Raw genomic sequence first — 21,000 nt, forward strand, 5'->3', positions numbered from 1 at the left:
TTGCAATCACTCCTAGAATTAAATCTCCTCTATGTAGTGTTTTTTTTTATTGGTATTTTTTATTAAAAAAAAAAGATCTTTTTTTCCCCCCTTTTTTGAGTAGTGTACTATCATTCCCTATCATTAAATCTCCCCTATTTAGGGTTTCTTTTTTCATTTAATATTTTGAGTTTAAATCAAGTATTGACGCAAACAATTGGAAACTTAACAACAACAACAAAAAGTTTAGTTCCAAATAATAAAAAAAAATTCAAGAGAAAATTTCTTTATGAGTAAAAGCACCCCTAATAACATTAAATCTCCTTTGTATAGTTCTTTCATTTAACATTTTAAGTCTAAATCAAACTTCGACAAACAATTTGAAACTTAACAACAACTACAAAAAGTTTAGTCCTAAATAATTTTTTTTTAAATCTCTAAGAGATTTTTTTTTTCTCTTTTAATTAAAAAGCTACTCTTTGAACTCAATAACTGAAACTCACCAAATAAGAGAGGAAAAAACTAAAAAAGAGAAACATTATTTTAATATTAATAGTATATTTTTAATTAAAAAATGGAATATTATTACCTGTTATTAACAACTATTTTTGGAGACCACTGATTATGTGCTCAACTCTTTTTTGGGTGGGTTAGTTCCTTTTTTTTTTTTTTTGGAATGGCGGTTACTCTCAATTTTGGGGTCTAATATTAACACAAACAAAAACTATAAAAATATATACATTCGGAAACTTTTTATAAATTTTGGTGGCCAAGGCAAACTGTACATGTCCCTTTGCCCAAAGGAAGGGAACGACTCTTCATAAGGACGTTGGGTCAAGAAATATTTTTAGAAATTTTTTATAGAAAAAAAATGTAAATACTATTTTTCATAAAAGTGGTACAAATTTTTTTCTAAAATGATCAAGTAACAAATACTCTAAGGACATCTATTAACCGGACCCATATAGATATTACTAAGTAACAAAAGGTGGTGGAACAACTTGAGTATCCCTCGAACCCTTTGTACATAAGGAATGTTTCAATATAACACTATCTCCATCCATACATAGGTTATTGGGCCATTAATTATTAAACAAATTAATCTATTAGATGATGACAATAAGGTTTTTGTAGGGTCTAATTAATGAATCTTATAAGCATGAGCTCACAAGTGGGGAGGCGTCTCTCCCCGATGTGGGATTGAGCAAATCCATGCAGGTGGCATCTTTTTTTTAGAGCATCAGTTAACTTTTTTTTTTTTTTGGTGAGGAAACACTAGCTTAAGACTTCATTAGACACAATAGCAAATTCCATAAGGAAGATTGATGTTGATGCTGAAATGCATGTGTAATAAAATAATACATATATTAGGTCTCTTGAGCGAATATTATGCATCGTTTTTTCGCAATTTGAAACCTTTCTTTTTTTTTCTTTCTAAATACTGTGATTCAGTGAAACTATTATATTTGCTATCACAATTCACATGCAAATGGTGGCCAACTTTTTCTGCAGTAATATTGTTTTTTAATTAACTTTGTCGGCTTATCTACCATGAGTATTGAGTCTATCAAAACTCAAAATGTGAACGCATGTTGGACCTTGGATGGACCAATATTTAATGATGATTAACTAGCACAATCACATGATTATGTCCCCATTAACCCATTAATTTCAATTTGGATTAAAGAGACAGAGTAGGGAGACCCCCAAGGCACGTGTGCAAGTTGATGTGATTCTCTCTTCTATCAATGTAATAATACGACATCACAATTTCTTCTATGATTTTGAAATACTTCCAATTTATTTCTGAAATATTCAATCACCAAACAAAACATTGCTGAGAGCCTGAGGCATCTCGCGTATCTTTGATTTCTTTTACAAATTCATTGATAGCTGATGAGAATGAGTCATATATGTCCATGATAGACTTAGCTTTACTGCATGGTATACATTGAGTAATTGAAGAAGATCTCAAAGAGTAATTTCATTACGACTCTCTACACACTAGCTACAACACTTCATTACACACATTATCATAATGATATAAAGAAAGATTGAAGTAGATGGTGGCCAGCTATTTTAATTTTGTATTATTACTTTAGTTCTCTTGACTGAGTGTTTTTGTATTGATTCTCTTATAATGTGAATCTATATATAAAGAAGATAGATGTTGACCGTAATTCACATGCAAGACTGCAATTGGGGGCGAGCTATTTCGATATTATCAACTTCAACTGCTCTATTGTTTTAGTACATCGATGAACTTTGTTGACTGACTACATGTGTTTTGAATCTGACTAATATATATATGCATTGGCCCACGGACAAATATTTAAGTAATGATAGTGCGCTAGCTCTCTCACGTAATAGACGGTGCAAGTGGATGTTCCTCACTTCTATATAAATATTTTTGCTGTTAGTCTTTACTATCCTGTTTCCTCTATAGTTTCCAAATACTTCTTGCTTATTTCTGATTTTTACCTGAGTACGTACCAAAGAAAACATGGCTGAGGCTATCGTTACTGATGTTGCTAAGGAAATACTAAGCAAGGTGATTCCACTTATTACCGAGCAGATCAGCCTTGCTTGGGGTTTCAAGGAGGAGCTGACACGGCTTCGTCAGTCAGTGGAGATAATCCAAGATGTGTTGGCTGATGCAGAGAGAAAGCAAGTGACTGATCTGTCGGTGAGGCGCTGGCTGCAGAGACTTCAAGATGTTGCTTATGATGCAGATGATGTGATGGACGAGCTTGAGTACGAGATTCTCCGGCGGAAGGTAGAGATCCGAAATCAAATGAAGAGAAAGGTATGCTTCTTCTTTTCATTTTCAAACCCCATTGCATTTCGTATCAAGATGGCCAACAAAGTTAAGACTATTAGTGATTCGCTAAAAAAGATTAATGAAGAAGCAAATGGATTTGGACTTACTAAAGCAAAATTAGTAAATGCAAATCCTGAGAAAATCCCAAACCGAGAGACAGACGAGACAGACTCCTCTGTTGATCATTCAGAAATTGTAGGAAGGGGAGATGATGTCTTAGAAATAGTAGACTTGCTGCTTAGTGCAACCAATCAACAACTCTCAGTCATTCCTATTGTAGGAATGGCGGGTTTGGGAAAAACAACTTTAGCAAAATTAGTGTACAATCATGAGCTAGTAAAGAGACATTTTGATAAGACAATATGGGTATGTGTCTCTGATGATTTCAATAATAAAAGGATTTTGAGAGAGGCTCTAGAATCCCTTACCCAGAAGTCAAGGGCATTAGAAAATAAGAATACAATATTAGAATGCCTTAAAAAGGAGTTGCAAGGCAAAAGATATCTTCTAATACTTGATGATGTATGGAATGAAGAATCTGTAAAATGGGATAATTTAAGGAGTTGTCTGTTAGGAATTAATCCGAATGTGGGAAACAGCATTATTTTAACTACCCGCAAAGAAGATGTGGCAAAAATTACAAAGACACTTCCACAAGTTATTAACTTGAAAGAACTATCAAAAGATGAATGTTGGTCTATAATCAAGAAAAAAGTATCTTTTAATGAAGGAGTTCCACTAACTCCAGATTTAGAGGCTATTGGAAGGGATATTGCCAAAAAATGTAGAGGGGTCCCATTAGCTGCAAAAGTCCTAGGAGGGACGATGTGTCGTAAAAAAGAGAAAAGTGAATGGTTAGTACTTCTAAACAATGAAATTTTGAATTCTCCACATGGTAGCAATGAAATGTTACCAATATTAAAATTGAGCTTTGATCATCTTCCATTACCATCTCTTAAACAGTGTTTTGCATATTGTTCAATCTTTCCTAAAGATTATGAGATTAACAAGGAAGAATTAATTCAACTTTGGATGGCTGAATGTTTCCTTCAACCAAATCAAGGAAGTTTGGTGATGGAGGATATTGGTAACATGTATTTTGATATCTTGTTGGTGAATTCCTTATTCCAAGATGAGAAAAAGGATGATTATGGTAATATTATCACATGCAAGATGCATGATTTGGTACATGATCTTGTTCTCTTAGTTTCAAAATCAGAGACCCTAATTTTAAATGAGGATTTAGTAGATGGTATTAGCCTTGTACGACGTTTGGTGGTCCAATCTAAGGGCAAAAGTACACCAAGAATTCCATCTTTAAAAGATGGTGTCTGGAAATTGCGCACATTTATTTCAGGAAATGCTGCACTTGGCAACATAATATTCAATTTTGAATGCTTACGTGTTTTAAAATTATATGGAAACAGTATAAAAGAATTGCCAAGTTCAATTGGCCAGTTAATACATTTGAGATTTCTCAGCATCTCAAATACCTCCATCGAAGCGTTGCCAAAGGCCATCACCAAGCTCTACAATTTGCAAACTTTAAGAGTTGAAGGTTGTTATAATCTCAAAGAGCTTCCAGAAGATCTAAAAAATTTGATTAATTTGAGACATATTTATTTTGATGGTTATGAAATTGAGCGAACACCTAAAGGCTTAGGGCAGTTGACTTGTCTGCAAACTTTGCAATGTTTCGTTGTGGGTCAAGGCACAGGTTTTCAGATCGAAGAATTGGGACGCTTAAATCAACTGAAAGGAATATTAGGCATTCGTAGGCTAGAGCATGTGAAAGATAAAGAAGCCTCCAAAACCGCCAAATTAGTAGAAAAGGCCAAAGTATACGCATTGGGATTTTGCTGGAGTGGGGGAAGAGAAGGCAACCACAATAATGATGAAGAGGTGTTGGAAGGACTCCAACCTCACCGATATTTGAAGAGCTTAACAATTGTTGGTTTTGGAGGGGAGAAATTCCCATCATGGATGTTGACAAGTCATGATGCAAGGGATGGCTTTTTGCTATATAGCAATTTGATTGATATCCAATTAATTGATTGCAAGAAATGTGAGGTTCTTCCCACTCTCGGGCTTCTACCTTGTCTTAGGGATCTTTATATAAGTAGGATGGATAATGTAAGATCTATAGGAACCGAGTTTTACGGCAACTATAATGATGGTGGTTACGACAAAATATTGTTCCCGTGTTTGAAAAGTCTTCAATTGTCGTCGATGCCAAATCTAGTTGAATGGACGGATGCGATGGAGCCAACATCTACGGGATCGGTGTTTCCTTGCCTTAAGGATTTGACCATTCTTGAGTGTGAGCAACTTAAAAGTGCTCCATGTCATTTTCCTTCTCTTGAGGAATTAGTAATTTCCCAAACCAAGAGCACGACATTTGAAAAAATTAGCAGCAAGCTTGCCACACTAACGTCTCTCGTTATTGGGGGAATTTCAGAACTTGCTTCTTTGCCAGAGCAGTTATTTAAAAATAATTCGAGTCTTATGTCTTTGAAGATATGGAGTTGTTATGATTTGGTATCCCTATCACCACACGGGGATGTATGGGGCTTCTACACTTCTCTTCGGTCGCTGGAAATATCAAACTGTGAGAAATTGAGTTATTTGCCGGATGGAATGCACACCCTTCGTTCCCTTGAGAATTTCGAGGTAAGAAGTTGTCCTAATCTGAGGTCCTTTCCAAGTATAAAAGGTGTGGCATTACCTCTTCGAACCCTAGCGATATCGTGTAGTGATGAAGTTCTACCAATTGATCTACAATCATGTATATCTCTATCGTCATTGGGGATAAATGAGTGTCCTAATCTGATATCAATTCCAAATCTACAGGATTTGCATTCACTTTCCTCTTTAACAATTACATCTTGTAAAAGATTGATGGGTTTGCCAGATGGGTTAGACTACCTCACCCGCTTGAAGTCTTTGAGTATTGGTGGGTTTTGTGAGGAGTTGGATGCTTTCCCTCGTCTCAGTTCCATCCAACACGCATCCCTTGAAACACTAAAATTGTATGGATGGGCTAAACTCAACTCTCTCCCAGACGATATTCAACGATTTACTGCCCTAACACAACTCTCGATACGTAAGTTTGACCAGATGGAAGCTTTGCCTGAGTGGTTGGGCAACCTTTCTTCTGTTCGAAACTTGGATCTTCGGGATTGCATGAACCTGATGTATCTGCCAACAGCGGGAGCCATGCAACACCTCACCTATTTAGAGATTTGGGATTGCCCCAAATTAAAGGAAAGATGTGTGAAGGGAAGCGGCGCAGAGTGGCTCAAAATTGCCCATATTCCAAATATCTGGATCCACGGGTATCACATTAAAGGGTAGTTGTGCATATTAATCCAAGACAGATCAGGATGGTAAGTTTTCTCATATTGAATTAATCAAAACAGACAATTATCAATGATTACGCATAGATTTTTTTTCTTTAATTTGATTTATTCCTTATTCTCTCACAGGATAAAAAGAAAAAAGGAAAGTTCTCTTCAAGAGCTGCAAATGATCAAAATTCAGGGGCCGCTCACCAAATTAGAGAAGTTGAAGATATTTTTGGTCAAAGTAATACAAAAACAATGTGGTAAGTCCATCTCCTATTCTTCCTCTTCTCTTTTATAGATTTCGCTTTTTCTGTCTCAACATATACTCACTTTCAAAAATTTAGATTATTTGATGGTTGTCATCCAATTGGGGGGCTGAAATGTATTTATTTGACACGCAAGTTTAGGTGTTTAAATTTCTTCTTTCGTCTGAGGCATTATTTCTTTTCCAACATAACAAAATGCTAGCGTAATTCTTTGTTTCTAATACTTAAAATTAAAAAAATTAAAAAAGTGAGTTTGTAAATCTTGGTAGCGTTGCATCTATTTTGTGTTCATTTTCTGATATATGTAGTGTATATTGTTCATTGCAATGTATCCAGACAATATTTCAAAATATTTAAGCCACTAGTGGTACTTAGCGTTTCTTTGATATAAGAGTTAATGGTAGCTTCTGATTTGGCAGAGGATTCTTCGCCATTCTAGCCACGGTTTTCAATCAGCCAAACTTTGACACCTATGCACATTCTTAGTTGGAGGAGTCATATTTTGAGGATTTTTACGCTGCACATATGAGGCGTCAATGGTAGCTTCTGATTTGGCACAGGGTTAAGTTTTTCTCTTCAAGATCTGAATTTTGGGTACAAGAATGCTGCTTTCTGGGAACAAAGGAAGAGGACCAATCCCTTGCTAAAGAGATACTCTCTGGAGTTCTTTCGGGTGGTCGATAGTTCGGTAGAATTTATTGCCATGTTATGCTCACTTTACAGTAAAAGCTGAATATTTCTTATTGGTTGCTGTTGAAATGGTTAATGATTGCACACAGTCTAATGGGGTGTGAATTTAATTACTATCTGAGTGAAGTTCATCAAAATTAGTGAGTTCCCCCAAAATCTCATCTTCTTTTCCTCTGATATCACCCTTTTAACAAAATCTACCCCTCTTGATTTCTTTAATTCATCTACTATTTACTGAATTTGTTGATATATTGACTGTAAAATTGGCAGAGTAGTTGGAAAACCTTTTCTCTCTTCAACATTTGGTACTTATTTGGATGCAAGTGGATGCCATGGATTGGCTCACCAAGTTGCACAACCTATTCTTTCATAAGTGCGTCAAGTTAAATGATAGAAGTGCTGAGAGTATCGATCAATTCTGGTCCAATGACAGGGAATGGATTTAAGAGGAGGCTGTTTGAAGTTCACACGTTTATTATCACAACAATGTGTGTGGTCAGTTATCTTAAACTTAATCCTCTTCTCTTCTCTGATACTCTGCTTTAAATCAACTAATTACATTCACAATATCCCTAATGTCTTCCTTTCTTTATTTGCTTTCCTCTGATATTTTTTAATCTATTTCTTATTTATTAATTAAATATATTGCCTTGATGTGCAGGCCAAATTCTATTATATTCAGTTGGAAGAACAATTAATTAATTTATGATTGAACAAAGCTGATGAATGTGCTCCCATAAAATGCCTCACCGCATTATTACATCATCAAGAGGAAGTTTATGTGATATCAGGAAAGGCTGGTGGTAAGTCCATCCAAAACTGACTTTCTACTCTCGCCTCTCTAATCCTAGAAATGTTTTTTTTTTTTTTTCATATTAGAATAAAATAGAAAAATTTTATTCTATTTCTTCCATAAAATATTTACTTTCTTCAAGTTTTTCACATAATTTGGGCATTATTTGTCTGTAGGAAGACGTGGTAGTATTTGAACCTAGGTCCTCTAATGCGTGAACAGGTTTGGGTACTTCAACTGCCTAATTCTCTTTCTTGTGAAGGTTCTTTTGTTTTCTTTTTTCTTGCCCTTCCCCCAACATAATATAATGAATGAAAATGGATTATGTATTATGATAGTGCTTGCATAAGTGTCATCGAGAAAGTTTTAATTCCCCCAAAATTATTGTTATTTTCCCAATATTATATTTTCTTGAGCTTTAGCCAATCATTAGATTTTTTTATATACTTTTAACAACTTGATCAATAATTGCTCTCTTTTCTGAAAAAGTTAGAATGCATTGAGCATAATAAACATAATGCAAGAATTTTGAAATACAATTAAGGATCGCTAATTACCAAGCACCTATGTCATATTCAAAAATGAAAAATAGACACTTTACAGCAATACTAGTCATAATGTGCTCTTCTTGATGAAAGTGAAGGCAGGGAAAAGATGGAATATAATATTTCCTGTTGAACTAAGTCAGGGCAGTAAGGATAGGAACAATTCATTTTCTTCCTTTTCTCTTTTAGATTTCACATTTTTCTGTCCCAGCATGTACTCACTTTCACATATTTAGGTTATTTGATGGTTGTTATCCAATTGGGGGCTGAAATGTATTTATCTGACTCACAAGTTCAGGTATTTAAATTTCTACTTTTGTCCAAGGCATTATTTCTTTTCCAACATAACAAAATGCAAGCGTGATTCTTTGTTTATAATACTTAAATTAAAAAATTATTTGTTTCTAATACTTCAAATTCAAAAATTTTAAAAAGTGAATTTGTAAATCTTGGTAGCGTTGTATCTATATCGTGTGCATCTAGTTTGTAAATCTTGTTCATGGCAATGCATCCTTCCTTAGACAATATTTCAAAATATTTAAGCCACTAGCGGTACATAGCATTTCTTTGATATAAGAGCCAACCGTAGCTTCTGATTTGGCACAGGATTCTTCACCATTCTAAAGCCCTGATTTCAATCAGTCAAACTTTGACACCTAGGTGCATTCTTAGTTTGAGGCGTCATATTTTTGAGCTGTGCAGATGAGCTGTCAATGGAAGCTTCTGATTTGGTGCATGATTAAATTTTTTCTCTCTCTTCAAGAGCTGAATTTTGGGTACAAGAATGGTACTTTCGGGCAGCAAAGGAAGAGATCTAATCCCTTACTAAAGAGATGCTCTCCGGTGTTATTCAGAGTGGTCGATAATTTGCCAGAAGTTATTGCCATGTTATGCTCACTTTACAGTAAAAGCTGGATATTTTTTATTGGTTGCTGCGAGAATGGTTAATGATTGCTCCCGGTCTAATGGAGTGTTGATTTGAGTGTTATCTGGTTGAAGTTCATTAAAAATTGGTGAGTTCCCCCAAATCTCATCTTCGTTTCCTCTGATTTCACCCTTCTAACAGCATCTATCCTTTGGTATTTCTTTATTTCAACTATTATTTAGTAAATTTGTTGATATTATGGAATGTAGAATTTGCCAGAGTGGTTGGGCAACCTTTTCTCTCTTCAACATTTTGTACTTATTTGGACGCAAGAACCATTTTTATCTGGCCTAAAGTGGAAGCCATGTATCAGCTCACCAAATTGCAACACCGATTCATTCATAACTGCCTCAAGATAAACGATAGAAGTGCTAGTTATTGACCAATTCTGGTCCAATGATGAGGAATGAATTAAAGAGGAAGCTGTTTGAAGTTCACACATATATTATCACAACAATGTGTGGTCAGTTATCTCAAACTTAATCCTCTTCTCTTCTCTGATACTCTACTTTAAATCAACTAATTACATTCATAATTTCCCTAATGTCTTACTTTCTTTGTTTGCTTTCCTCTGATCTTATTTTTAATCTATTTCTTATTTTATGAATTAAATCATTGCCTTGATATGCAGTCCAAACTATATTATATTCAGTTGGAAGAACATTTAATTAATTTTATGGAGTTTAATAGAAGTTCGTCAAAGTTGGTAAGTTTTTCACATATCTTCTTGTTTATGAAGTATTAATTCATTCCAAATAATATACCATTCATTCCAAAGATCCCTTTTTCGCTATGATTTTTTCTACAACATTCTCTAACTTTTTATTTAGGATGAAGAAAATATTTTCCCAATATTCTTAGGAAATTATTTCGGTATGACTAGTGTTGGTTGTATTCTATTAGTCAACTGGGCCAAGAACACTTGAAATCTCATTTCCCAACAATTGAGACCACCATTTTGTAATAATGCAATACAATTTAGTCTTGAAGGTAACTAAACTTAGCAAATCATCACCAACCTCATATTTTTTACTTTGCTTTTTCAAACTAAAATTGTTGACATGTTTTGTCTCTCTTATGAATTTAGCAAAATTTTGTGTTCTTTATTAAGCTATTTAATCATTGACAACCAAGGGTGTGTATATATTAAACTTTTCCCTATAGAAAATTTAAAATCTAGCTAATTAAATTGAACATTTGAGATTAAAACAAAAAAAAAAGTTGTACTCAATGCACAAATCTCCCACTTTTTGTAATTCCCAAACTCGAACTCATGACTTATCGTTTTTGGAGAAAGGCACTTGCCATCCCACCAAGACTCAACCTCTTAGCATTTGAGATTTCAATATCATATAAAAGTTCCTTATTCACGATGGGTTCTTGAGGAGCTTGAAGCTTTATACTCTTCCATATGTTAATTACAATAAACTAGACTAGTGATTTAGCTCAATAAAATAAATGCCAAATTATTGGATATTAATCTTAGGCCGCATACATTAATAACAATAAACTAAGGAATCTTTTGTGCTTGGTTCATGTGCTATCACAATGTTTTCATATGAGAAGGTTATTCAGAAAAATCATCATATATTATAATTGTTTTTTCTATTGCTGATGGCCCTAGGGGAAGATTCTATTAAGGAGCAGCATATAAGAATTATGTGATTGCACAAAGCTGATGCATGTGCACCCATACAATGCTTCACCACATTATTACATCATCAAGAGGAAGGATGTGGCAAATGTAATGCCTCAGGTTTTCTAGTAGCATCTTGAAGTTTATGTGATATCAGGAAAGGCTGGTGGTAAGTCCATCCAAAACTGACTTTCTACGCTTTCTCTTCTTTAATATTGGTAATTTTTTTTTTCACATTAGAATAAAATAGACGATTTTTATTCATAGATTATTTGCTATTTCTTACATAACATTTTTACTTTCTTCAAGTTTTTTCACATAATTTGGGCATAATGTTTCTGTAGGAAGACGTGGTACTTTCAACTTATGTCCTCTAATGTGCGAACAAGTTTGGGTGCTTCAGTTGTCTAATTCTCTTTCTTGTGAAGGTTTTGTTATTTTATTTTTTCTTGCCCTTCCCCCAACATAATAGAATGCATAAAAATGGTTTTTTTTTTTTTTTTTTTAGAAAGTTTCAATTCCCATGAAATTATTTTTATTTTCCCAATATTATATGTTCTTGAACTTTAGCCAATCATTAAGTTTTCTTATATACTTTTAATTTGCTCTCTTTTCAGAAAGTTAGAATGCACTAAGCATAATAAACATAATGCTAGAATTTTGAAATACAATTAAGGATCAGTAATTACCAAGCTTCTATGTCATATTCAAAAATGAAAAATAGACACTTTACATCAATACTAGCCATAATGTGCTCTTCTTGATGAAGGCAAAGGCAGGGAAAAGATGGAATATGAGATTTCCTGCTGAACTTAGTCAGGTCAGGGCAGTGAGGATAGGAACAATTCATTTTCTTCCCCTACTTATTATAAATTCCTGCAAAATTTTATGGTGAGTAAATGTCATTTCATCTTTTTTATATTGATACCTATTTATATCATCAGTTGGAGTCACTAAATGTTGATGATGTTGGAGCCTTTCTAGAGTGGTGGGTGACGTAGAACAGAGCTCGTCGGAAGTCAGTGTGCAGGAAAGAAGTAGAAAACTACTATTAGAAGTCATTGGTGATAGCAACAAAATTGCATGAAATTTGGTGACATGAAGGGAAATGGTGCTGGGAGTAAAACTCATAGCCTTCAGCCATGATCGAACCAGCTTTTCAGGTAAATTCTTTCTTAAAGCCCTTTAAATTTATGAATTCAAGGAACCCTCTATGGATTTGAGGTTTTCATTCTGGAGCTAACGTGTTTAATTTCTTTTCATTCAGAAAGCAGCATGTTTGTTTTCTTGTAGCTTCCAAAACAATTGTGGGGCAGCTTCGTATCTCTTCAAGAAATGAAGCCCAAGAACAATGCACTACCTTCCAGTAAAGAGAGGTGCAATCCCACACAATGGAAACCTAAGTGGAAGATTTGGCACAGTTGAGGATTTATTTTAACTTATAATCTTGTGAAGCCTTAGATTATAGACGAAAGATCGGTCATAATCCAGAAATTGCAAAAGATGGACTTACAAATTGATTCCAATGCTTTTTTTTTTCCTCTCACTAAAATTTGTGAGTTCTCTTCTTCTCTTCTATTGTCTCACTTCCAAAAAAATTTATTATCAATTTTTTTTCCTATTCTTAACTTTTTGTACTATTCACAAAAATTGTTGTTCTTTTCAAATTTGTTGTTTCTTTATATTTCAGTGGAAAATTGACTGCAATAGGGAGTGTTGATGACCTTGTTCGTGTTATATGGAATTCTTCAGAATGATGTACACATTTCTTAATTTGCTCTTTTCCATGTTTTTCATTTTGGAACTTTTTCTTTTCCATTTCTAACAACATACATGAATTTATTCTTGAATTACAAATTGTGAAATTTAAGTTTTCTCTATTACTAAAGATTCTCATATCCAATCAATGGAAAAACAAAACCTTCCCATATCCTTGTTAGATTCTCTTTGGAGTTTCAAAAGTAAATGCTCTTAATACTAACCCTGCATTGTGGTGTTATCTAAATTTGGCAGAATAATCTGGATCCATATAAGAAAGAAAAATTAGTTGATGTATTCTTAGCAGAGCCTTTTAATTTTTTTAAATTTTTTTAAAAGACGTCCAACATTGCAGGCACAAATCAAACATTATATGTGGCTAAGCTCAAGTTGCTGCCTCGTCTACTTCAACAATCCCAAGTAAGATATTTTGAAATCAAAAAGAGTAAACTAGAGTGGTTCACTTTCCACTATAGTTGCAGAACCTTTATTTATTTGATGAGATGTCTATAAACAGTTGCAAGAAGCTGAGATATCTACCAGCAAGGGTGTGGTGCCTCACTAGATAGCAGATGCTGCCATGCTGGTAATCCTTCATTTCCCAACTAGAGGTTATGTACTTCAGCATGGATTGATCAAGATTGCCTATGTTCCAATTATCTAGACGAACCTTTGATTCCTATGCTAAGCTCAAAGAATATAAAATTGGTATTTTTGCTCAAATGTCCTTATGTTTAATATATCACTTTGAATGGACTAGCTTATGCACTTAATTTTTAATTTCCATGATTTTTTTTTCAAAATGGTGTGCACATATAGTGTAGCATATCTTTCTGCATAGCATTCTTAGATCTTCAAATTTTTCCATCCAACAACTAAAGTAAAGTTTTTTTTTTTTTTTTTTTTTTTTTTGTACAATCATAGTTTATTTTATTTTATTTTTTTTTTTTGTACAATCAATTCTAAACTTATTGAGATTATTTGTGTGTGTGTATTCTGGTCCACCAACAATGCATTGATTAGGGCTCCTTAGTTACTATTACATTGTCTTCACTGTAAAGTTTTCACTAACCAATTGTAGATTAACTAGGGCTCATTATTCATACTAGTGGGTAGCCCCGTGCATATACACGGATACAATTGAAAACAATCACAATTATACGGTTCAAAATATACACGGTATTAACTTACACTTTTTTAAAACCATACATTTCTAAAATATGTAATAGTTATATATATATATATGTATATAATTTAGTATTTAATTGTTTTTAGACTCTTCGGTTTAGGCACCTAATAATTCACTTGTCACAAAAATTAAAAACTTAAATGGACATGTGGCAAAAAATTGGACTCCAATTGAAATCCAATTTAAAATCTAATTGGATTTGGACTGTTCAATTTTTACCCTCAATAATTCACTTGACAGAAAATTAAAAATTAAAAAAGACACATAGCGCAAAATTGAGAATCCAATTAAAATCTAATTTGATTTTCTCTAAGTTTTGGCCATATATATATATATACATATATATTTCATGCTTCTCCAAAGTTAATTAATGTTATGAATTCATCTGGAGTTAGTTTTAAACATGAGAAATACTCAGTGACAAATTATTTATTCTATTTTAAATTGATTTGTAGATGACCTTAAAGTCCAGTTTGCTGTACAGTGTGCACTAAGGGGAAGTATAACTTGAGATTCAAACCAAATTAAACGAGTGGGTTAACATCTTTTTTTCTTTTGAGATCAAATTATAATGTTGATTAAGCTGCATTACTCATCATTGGATTACTTCATAATTGCAGTTACATTTATTCTCAAGATAAATTAATTTTACTGTCTTCAGTTTTCTTACTTTTTATTTTTTCCCAACCAAATGACTTCTGGTTGTAGGTCAGCTGGAACCATAACTTGAATGTACTTGCAAGTGCCAATTGGGTATATTAGGTATCACTTCAACAATGCATCAAGTGAGGCCTAGGCTTTCCCAGCATTTACACTTTTCACCATGTTCGATTCTATCTCCTATATATATAATCAGAAATAACTCTCTTTTTTTCTTGGAATATACAGGATTCCTGACAATTTGTCCTTTGTTCAAATCCTATGTTATGGTTTCGTAACTTAAAGTCGATGTAGCAGTGACTTCAGCAGTTTTCTAGATTATGAGGTATACATCTAGGATTACCCTTGCATACTGATTATGATCATATATATCTCGTTTTGAATGATCAAATTTTAGTACTAATCAATGGAATAAACATATTCGGTCTTCAAACGTCTGCAAGAAATTGAAGAGCCCAATTAAGAAGAACAACTAGAAACTCAAATTTGATGCATTTTCTTTTTTTGTCTGAGATCAAGTTATGCACTAAGATATACATCTGGTGACTTGCCATCTTGCACATTTGATTGATTGTTAAAATCATTTCACAGATAATCACTGCTACAAATCTCTGCAAAGAGCATATAATAGTAAGCTTCAATTAATGGATTTTCAAATTTTTGTTATAGTCTTCTCTTATTGTCAGTCTTCTTGTCTTAACAATGAGGCCAAACTGTTTGGGTGCTCCACTTCATACCCCTGTATGGAGGGTAATAGCCTACAGATTGCAGATAAGGCAATGGACATAAGTCTCTGGAAGCTGAATTTTGTTTGTAATTATTCAATTGATACAATATGGCTTAAAAATTAATTTGTATTACTCAGAAATAAGACTGAAAACTTCTATCAATGAAATCTTCTATAATTAAAAATCTAAAATATCGCTGCTGTGCTTTAATCCAATTTGAATTGTATTTTCTACACTAAAAGTCACATTGTCAGCAATAAGTTTAAACAAGATACAATGCAGTTTTCTTGCCATAGAATTATGATTATTTTGTGAGAATTTGCAAACTGATTTGAAAACAATTGAGGGAGGCATCACAAATTTAGGGAAAGAGTTAGAACATACAGGTATAAATGCTCAATCTATGCTTACATAAGTTAATTTTGCAGTATACCCAGAAAAGAATCAGGGATAGTAGCTAATTGCTAATCAAGGTTGAACAAATTTGTGCCTAGTCAATACTTCCAGCTTTAAGCTTTACTATTACTCACTGTAATGCATTTTCTTGTGACGCATATAACCCACTGGAAAATGTAATTCTAGTCTTGTTGTGACTGAATCATGTTGAATGTTTGTTTATGCAGGTCTGAAAAGTTGACAGATTTTTACTTAAATGGGTAAATATGAAGTCTGCTTCCAGAAGGGAGTAGTTAAAAGTGCTGGATACTCACTTTTTAGTGCCATTCTAGTTTTCGATTCCCTGGACTGGTATCTTGGAAAACATCAAAAGGTAATGCCAATTGCATCAGAATGTGGAGTGTGCTGATCAGCGGAGACATCATTGCTGCCTGTATATAAGACTCCAAATCTTGATCATAGGTGACCTCATCTGCCGCAACAATAGAATGTCTTCTCTAAGAACTGACTTTATTTACTGAAGGTATACCTTTTGTCATTTTTATTTACAGTCTTGTCATAGCTACTAATAAAAGAACTCCTAGTGAGTGTTATTTTAATGTCTTTTATTTTGTCATTCAATTTAACATTGTCATTGTTGGATACAAAGAAATTTCTTGTGTGTGTTTTTGTGTACCTTGTGCTGTTATCTGTAAAATAATTTACTATATCTATAGAATAATTTAGGATAATTCATCACCATTTTCACAATTAGGTGATTTTGTAAGGTCTAAACTGGGTTGTTGTTCAGCATTTCCTTTATATCCAGGAGTTTCCTTACAAACTATAGTTTTTCAGTCTTTTGTTTAATTCTTATGCTGCCATATGTAGGCATTGGAATTTATTTTCGACCTACAGCCGAAGCAAGGGAGATATGGCAAGCTACAATGATCCATATTGCCCAAGAAGGTGGCTGCTTTGTTCTATCTTCGAACCAATTCTGCAGAAAGTGAAGACTATCTGCTGTCAACAGAAACGTACGTCAATACATATAAACGTAGTGTTATTTTATTATCATCCAGTTGTGACCATTCTCTCTGAACCTAATTTCCAAGGGAGTCTCTCATCTCAAACAATCTTTTCCTCTCTTAATGTTCCAGAACTTGGAGGGTGTTTGAGCAAAGCTAGATTTTAGTGGAAATAGGCATCAAGTGGGACCAAACTCAGTCAATCTGACTCTGAATATACCCAATCCAATTTCTTTTACAACTTCTGTGAAAGCGGGAGTTCTTGATGAGCTGCAATTATGACTTCGCTGAGTAAAAAGTTACTAAATAGATTTCTTCTAGTTGTCCTCTTGCCAAACAGCTAATTTAGGCTTTGTATATATCTTTTGTAATGTTTAGAGGTGTATAGAGGTTAGATAGTGTCCATGATTCGTCCAACACATTTTGAAGAAATCAAATATTTGTATAGATTTTCCTGTACAGTTCATGAATATGTTAGTCCTGGCATATTTGCAATTGCAGTAATGAACTTTCATATGTATACTAAAATGATGTATCTTTTCCCCTTAGTACGTTTCTTTCAAAAATATTAGGTATCTGAAAGGGTAATTATGAATGCCAGGCTACAATTTTGCGAAAAAAGTGTCTCTATTGTTGTAGTTAAGTCAGAGATACCGGTTCTTCCTGGTCCTTAGATATTGTGGTGCTCTTACTTTCTTCCAGTATAATAACAATGCTCATTATTAAAACCTAGGCCTTTTCATCCAAAATTGATAAAAGAATAATTCAAAGAAGTGAAATGTAGATGCTGATCATGGTGGCCAAAAGAAAAATAAAAATTTCTGCAAGAACATAATTTACCTAGCATACTAGTCTATGTTACTGTCATACAAGAAGTTTTTTGTATGAGAGAAACTCCGCTTAATCTATATTATATCTAAAAGTTGAAGTGTAGCATTTATTATTACTGCGCTTCTATTGAGACACATCAGTAGCCACAACATCCACTTAATTCCAACTCTCTCTCTCTCTTTTATCTCTTTTTCTTTTTATTAATTTTCTTAGCTTATTGTTACACACTCAAGTCTTTTTCCCTCTCTTTTACCCTTTCATCTTCCTACTACTAACTACCTTAATATCTCTCTTCTTCTATCCCTTTATCTTCCTTTATTTTTGACTCTTCTTATTTTCATCTTCTTATTATAAATTTCCAATCCTCTCTCACATTTGGGGCACAGTTTTCTCACACACAAAATGTTGTTTCTCTCTCTCTCTCTCTTTCTCTTATTTATTTTTTATTTTTTCATTTTTTGGTGGTCTTGATTTCGTATTATGTGACTCCTATGGATTTGTAGTGCAAGAGAAATCATGGTCCACTCCCAATCCTTTGTGATCATAATTCAGTGTATCAAGAGTTTTTTTTTTTTTTTTTTGTAATTATTTTTATTATTTTATTATTAATATTTGTTTGCAGCTCATTTACATCAAGCCACATCNGCGAGATCGTGCTTGCCCTCCTGAGGAGGAGTCTTCCCTACCCTTGGTTGAAAGTCAGACAAAACGCCGAGGAGGTTCCGTTAACTGGTCAACCATCCGAGGAGGTCGAGCCCCAGATAGCGTTGGGGAGGTCGTAACCGAGGGTCAGGAAAGACCTCAGGACGTGGCCAGTCCTCCGACGGATTTTTAGAAATCTAACTTTTGAGCTTTGGTCCCAGCCTTTTGATTTACCTACTGAGTTGAAGAAACCAGCATACAGCCTAGGATAGCCTTTTTTACTTTTTTCCTTTGATATTATTCCATTTTCTGACTTAGTGGCCTTGTAAGAGAATCGTGCACTTTCTTTTTGAATCGAATACTTGAGATTTTGCTTTCGTTTAATGATACTGTATCTTGTTTGCTTTGCTATGGTATTCTATTCACTGTTGGTATCATAGGACCATTTATTACTATCCAAATATGAATCGACGGATTGTATTTTAGCTTGGCATTGAGTAACGCTTTGGCTTTTCTCGGATCATCTATTTCCTTTATGGGTTTGAGTCCGAAGACCATATAATACCCTGGTAATGCGCGATACTTATTTAGCTTCCTATAGGTTTGGGTCCGAGGACCATGCAACACCTTGGCTATGCCCACCACTTCAATTTTTTTGTATAAGCACCTGGTTTCCCCATAGGCAATGCCTTGGTTCTGTCTAGTACTCAGGTATAATGGTGTGTGTAGTTTTACCATAGGTTTGGGTCCGAGGACCATGCAATACCTTGGCTCTGTCTACCACTTCAATTTTCTATAAAATAATTGGTGTGTGTAGTTTTACCATAGGCTTGGGTCCGAGGACCATGCAATACCTTGGTTCTGTCTACCACTTCTGTTTTTCCTGTAAGCACCTAGTTTCCCCATAAGCAATGCTTGGTTCTGTCTAGTACTTAGGTATAATGGTGTGTGTAGTTTTACCATAGGTTTGGGTCCGAGGACCATGCAATACCTTGGCTTTGTCTACCACTTTAATTTTCTATAAAATATAATTGGCGTGTGTAGTTTTACCATAGGCTTGGGTCCGAGGACCATGCAATACCTTGGTTCTGTCTACCACTTCAATTTTCTGTAAGCACCTAGTTTCCCCATAAGCAATGTCTTGGTTCTGTCTAGTACTTAGGTATAATGGTGTGTGTAGTTTTACCATAGGTTTGGGTCCGAGGACCATGCAATACCTTGGCTCTGTCTACCACTTCAATTTTCTATAAAATATAATTGGTGTGTGTAGTTTTACCATAGGCTTGGGTCCGAGGACCATGCAATACCTGGTTCTGTCTACCACTTCAATTTTCTGTAAGCACCTAGTTTCCCCATAAGCAATGCCTTGGTTCTGTCTAGTACTTAGGTATAATGGTGTGTGTAGTTTTACCATAGGTTTGGGTCCGAGGACCATGCAATACCTTGGCTCTGTCTACCACTTCAATTTTCTATAAAATATAATTGGTGTGTGTAGTTTTACCATAGGCTTGGGTCCGAGGACCATGCAATACCTTGGTTCTGTCTACCACTTCAATTTTCTGTAAGCACCTAGTTTCCCCATAAGCAATGCCTTGGTTCTGTCTAGTACTTAGGTATAATGGTGTGTGTAGTTTTACCATAGGTTTGGGTCCGAGGACCATGCAATACCTTGGCTCTGTCTACCACTTCAATTTTCTATAAAATATAATTGGTGTGTGTAGTTTTACCATAGGCTTGGGTCCGAGGACCATGCAATACCTTGGTTCTGTCTACCACTTCAATTTTCTGTAAGCACCTAGTTTCCCCATAAGCAATGCCTTGGTTCTGTCTAGTACTTAGGTATAATGGTGTGTAGTTTTACCATAGGTTTGGGTCCGAGGACCATGCAATACCTTGGCTCTGTCTACCACTTCAATTTTTTTGTATAATATATATATATGTATTTTTGTAAGTGGAAGTTTATCCTCAGATCGCTTTACTGGGAATGATTTACTCTTTGCATCAGGCCATAATCTTTACACGTGGCATTAACCTCGCCTCCAGCTCGAGGCCATCTTTTTCATTTATGACTCGCCCTTCTGTCTGTTCGTATTCCGCGCTCAACGCTCCGGTGCGCGAAACGCGTCTTCATTAATGCCCTCGTAAACTGACACGAGTCCAGCCGTCCGTGGCCTCCTTGGAAATTGGAGATTTCATTACTGATCCGGCTGATAATACCCTTTTCGAATTCTGCACGAATTAATTCTCACCAAACTCTCATCCCCTATTAAAGTAAGTAGATGGTTACCCACAACCCATGAACCTCTCAGCACAAACAGAGCAAAACACCTTCTTCCAACTTCACAGTTTCTTTTAATAACCCCGCCGGAATTGTTGCCGGGACTGAAAAGAACCGGTATGGCCGCAGCCCCCACTGGGCTTTCGGTGCGGCCGAGTCTGGGCGTAATCCTGATGGTGCCCTTCGAGGTATCCCAGAGGGGTGTTGCTAGAAAACCTCATGTCTCTCCTCGGAGCACACCCCCGACGAGGAAGGCGCATGAATTCACCTCATGGGCGGTGCTCGAGTGTTGCCGTCTCCTACGGCCAACGCTCGAGAGGGACGGAGAGAATCGAGGGAACATCATGGGGAAGGATACCCCCGAGCCCCTGCGTCTGCTTCTCTCTCTGTTTCAGCACTGCCCAGCCGAGGAGGGAGTGGTTGGGGCCTGAGGGCATGATTGTCCTTCACCTCCTCCACCTCGTGTCAAGCTCTCCCATTCTCTTTATGCCAATAAAGGCACGAGTTGACAC

At 35.1% G+C, this 21,000-nt stretch overlaps 1 protein-coding gene across 30 annotated transcripts; it reads left to right on the top strand.

Moving 5' to 3' along the window:
• The first annotated feature begins 1,882 nt into the window (after positions 1-1,882).
• Positions 1,883-17,285, top strand: LOC112020017 (putative disease resistance protein RGA1). 30 transcript variants are annotated; one of them, XM_065770983.1, is made up of 23 exons: positions 1,883-6,186; positions 6,286-6,404; positions 6,830-7,240; positions 7,371-7,595; positions 7,762-7,903; positions 8,070-8,115; positions 8,675-8,736; positions 9,045-9,451; positions 9,573-9,826; positions 9,995-10,069; positions 10,988-11,168; positions 11,344-11,427; positions 11,769-12,162; positions 12,267-12,554; positions 12,690-12,757; positions 13,113-13,177; positions 13,275-13,343; positions 14,402-14,478; positions 14,655-14,731; positions 14,835-14,931; positions 15,958-16,253; positions 16,601-16,746; positions 16,870-17,285. In XM_065770983.1, the coding sequence occupies exon 1, from the start codon at positions 2,483-2,485 to the stop codon at positions 6,152-6,154; it is 3,672 nt and encodes a 1,223-aa protein (XP_065627055.1). In that variant the 5' UTR covers positions 1,883-2,482; the 3' UTR covers positions 6,155-6,186; positions 6,286-6,404; positions 6,830-7,240; positions 7,371-7,595; positions 7,762-7,903; positions 8,070-8,115; positions 8,675-8,736; positions 9,045-9,451; positions 9,573-9,826; positions 9,995-10,069; positions 10,988-11,168; positions 11,344-11,427; positions 11,769-12,162; positions 12,267-12,554; positions 12,690-12,757; positions 13,113-13,177; positions 13,275-13,343; positions 14,402-14,478; positions 14,655-14,731; positions 14,835-14,931; positions 15,958-16,253; positions 16,601-16,746; positions 16,870-17,285. The 30 variants fall into 30 exon arrangements, with proteins under 30 accessions (XP_065627055.1, XP_065627061.1, XP_065627051.1 ...); XM_065770989.1 differs by having other exon boundaries at positions 14,655-14,708; XM_065770979.1 differs by lacking the exon at positions 14,402-14,478 and having other exon boundaries at positions 12,267-12,375; positions 12,461-12,554.
• Positions 17,286-21,000: the final 3,715 nt, after the last annotated feature.

This window comes from Quercus suber, unplaced genomic scaffold (genome assembly GCF_002906115.3).
Source record: "Quercus suber isolate HL8 unplaced genomic scaffold, Cork oak 2.0 scaffold_38, whole genome shotgun sequence".
Classification (NCBI taxonomy): domain Eukaryota; kingdom Viridiplantae; phylum Streptophyta; class Magnoliopsida; order Fagales; family Fagaceae; genus Quercus; species Quercus suber.

Coding starts and splice junctions, on each gene's coding strand:
- LOC112020017 (XM_065770962.1), top strand. CDS start 2,483: ATGGCTGAGGCTATCGTTACTGATGTTGCTAAGGAAATACTAAGCAAG.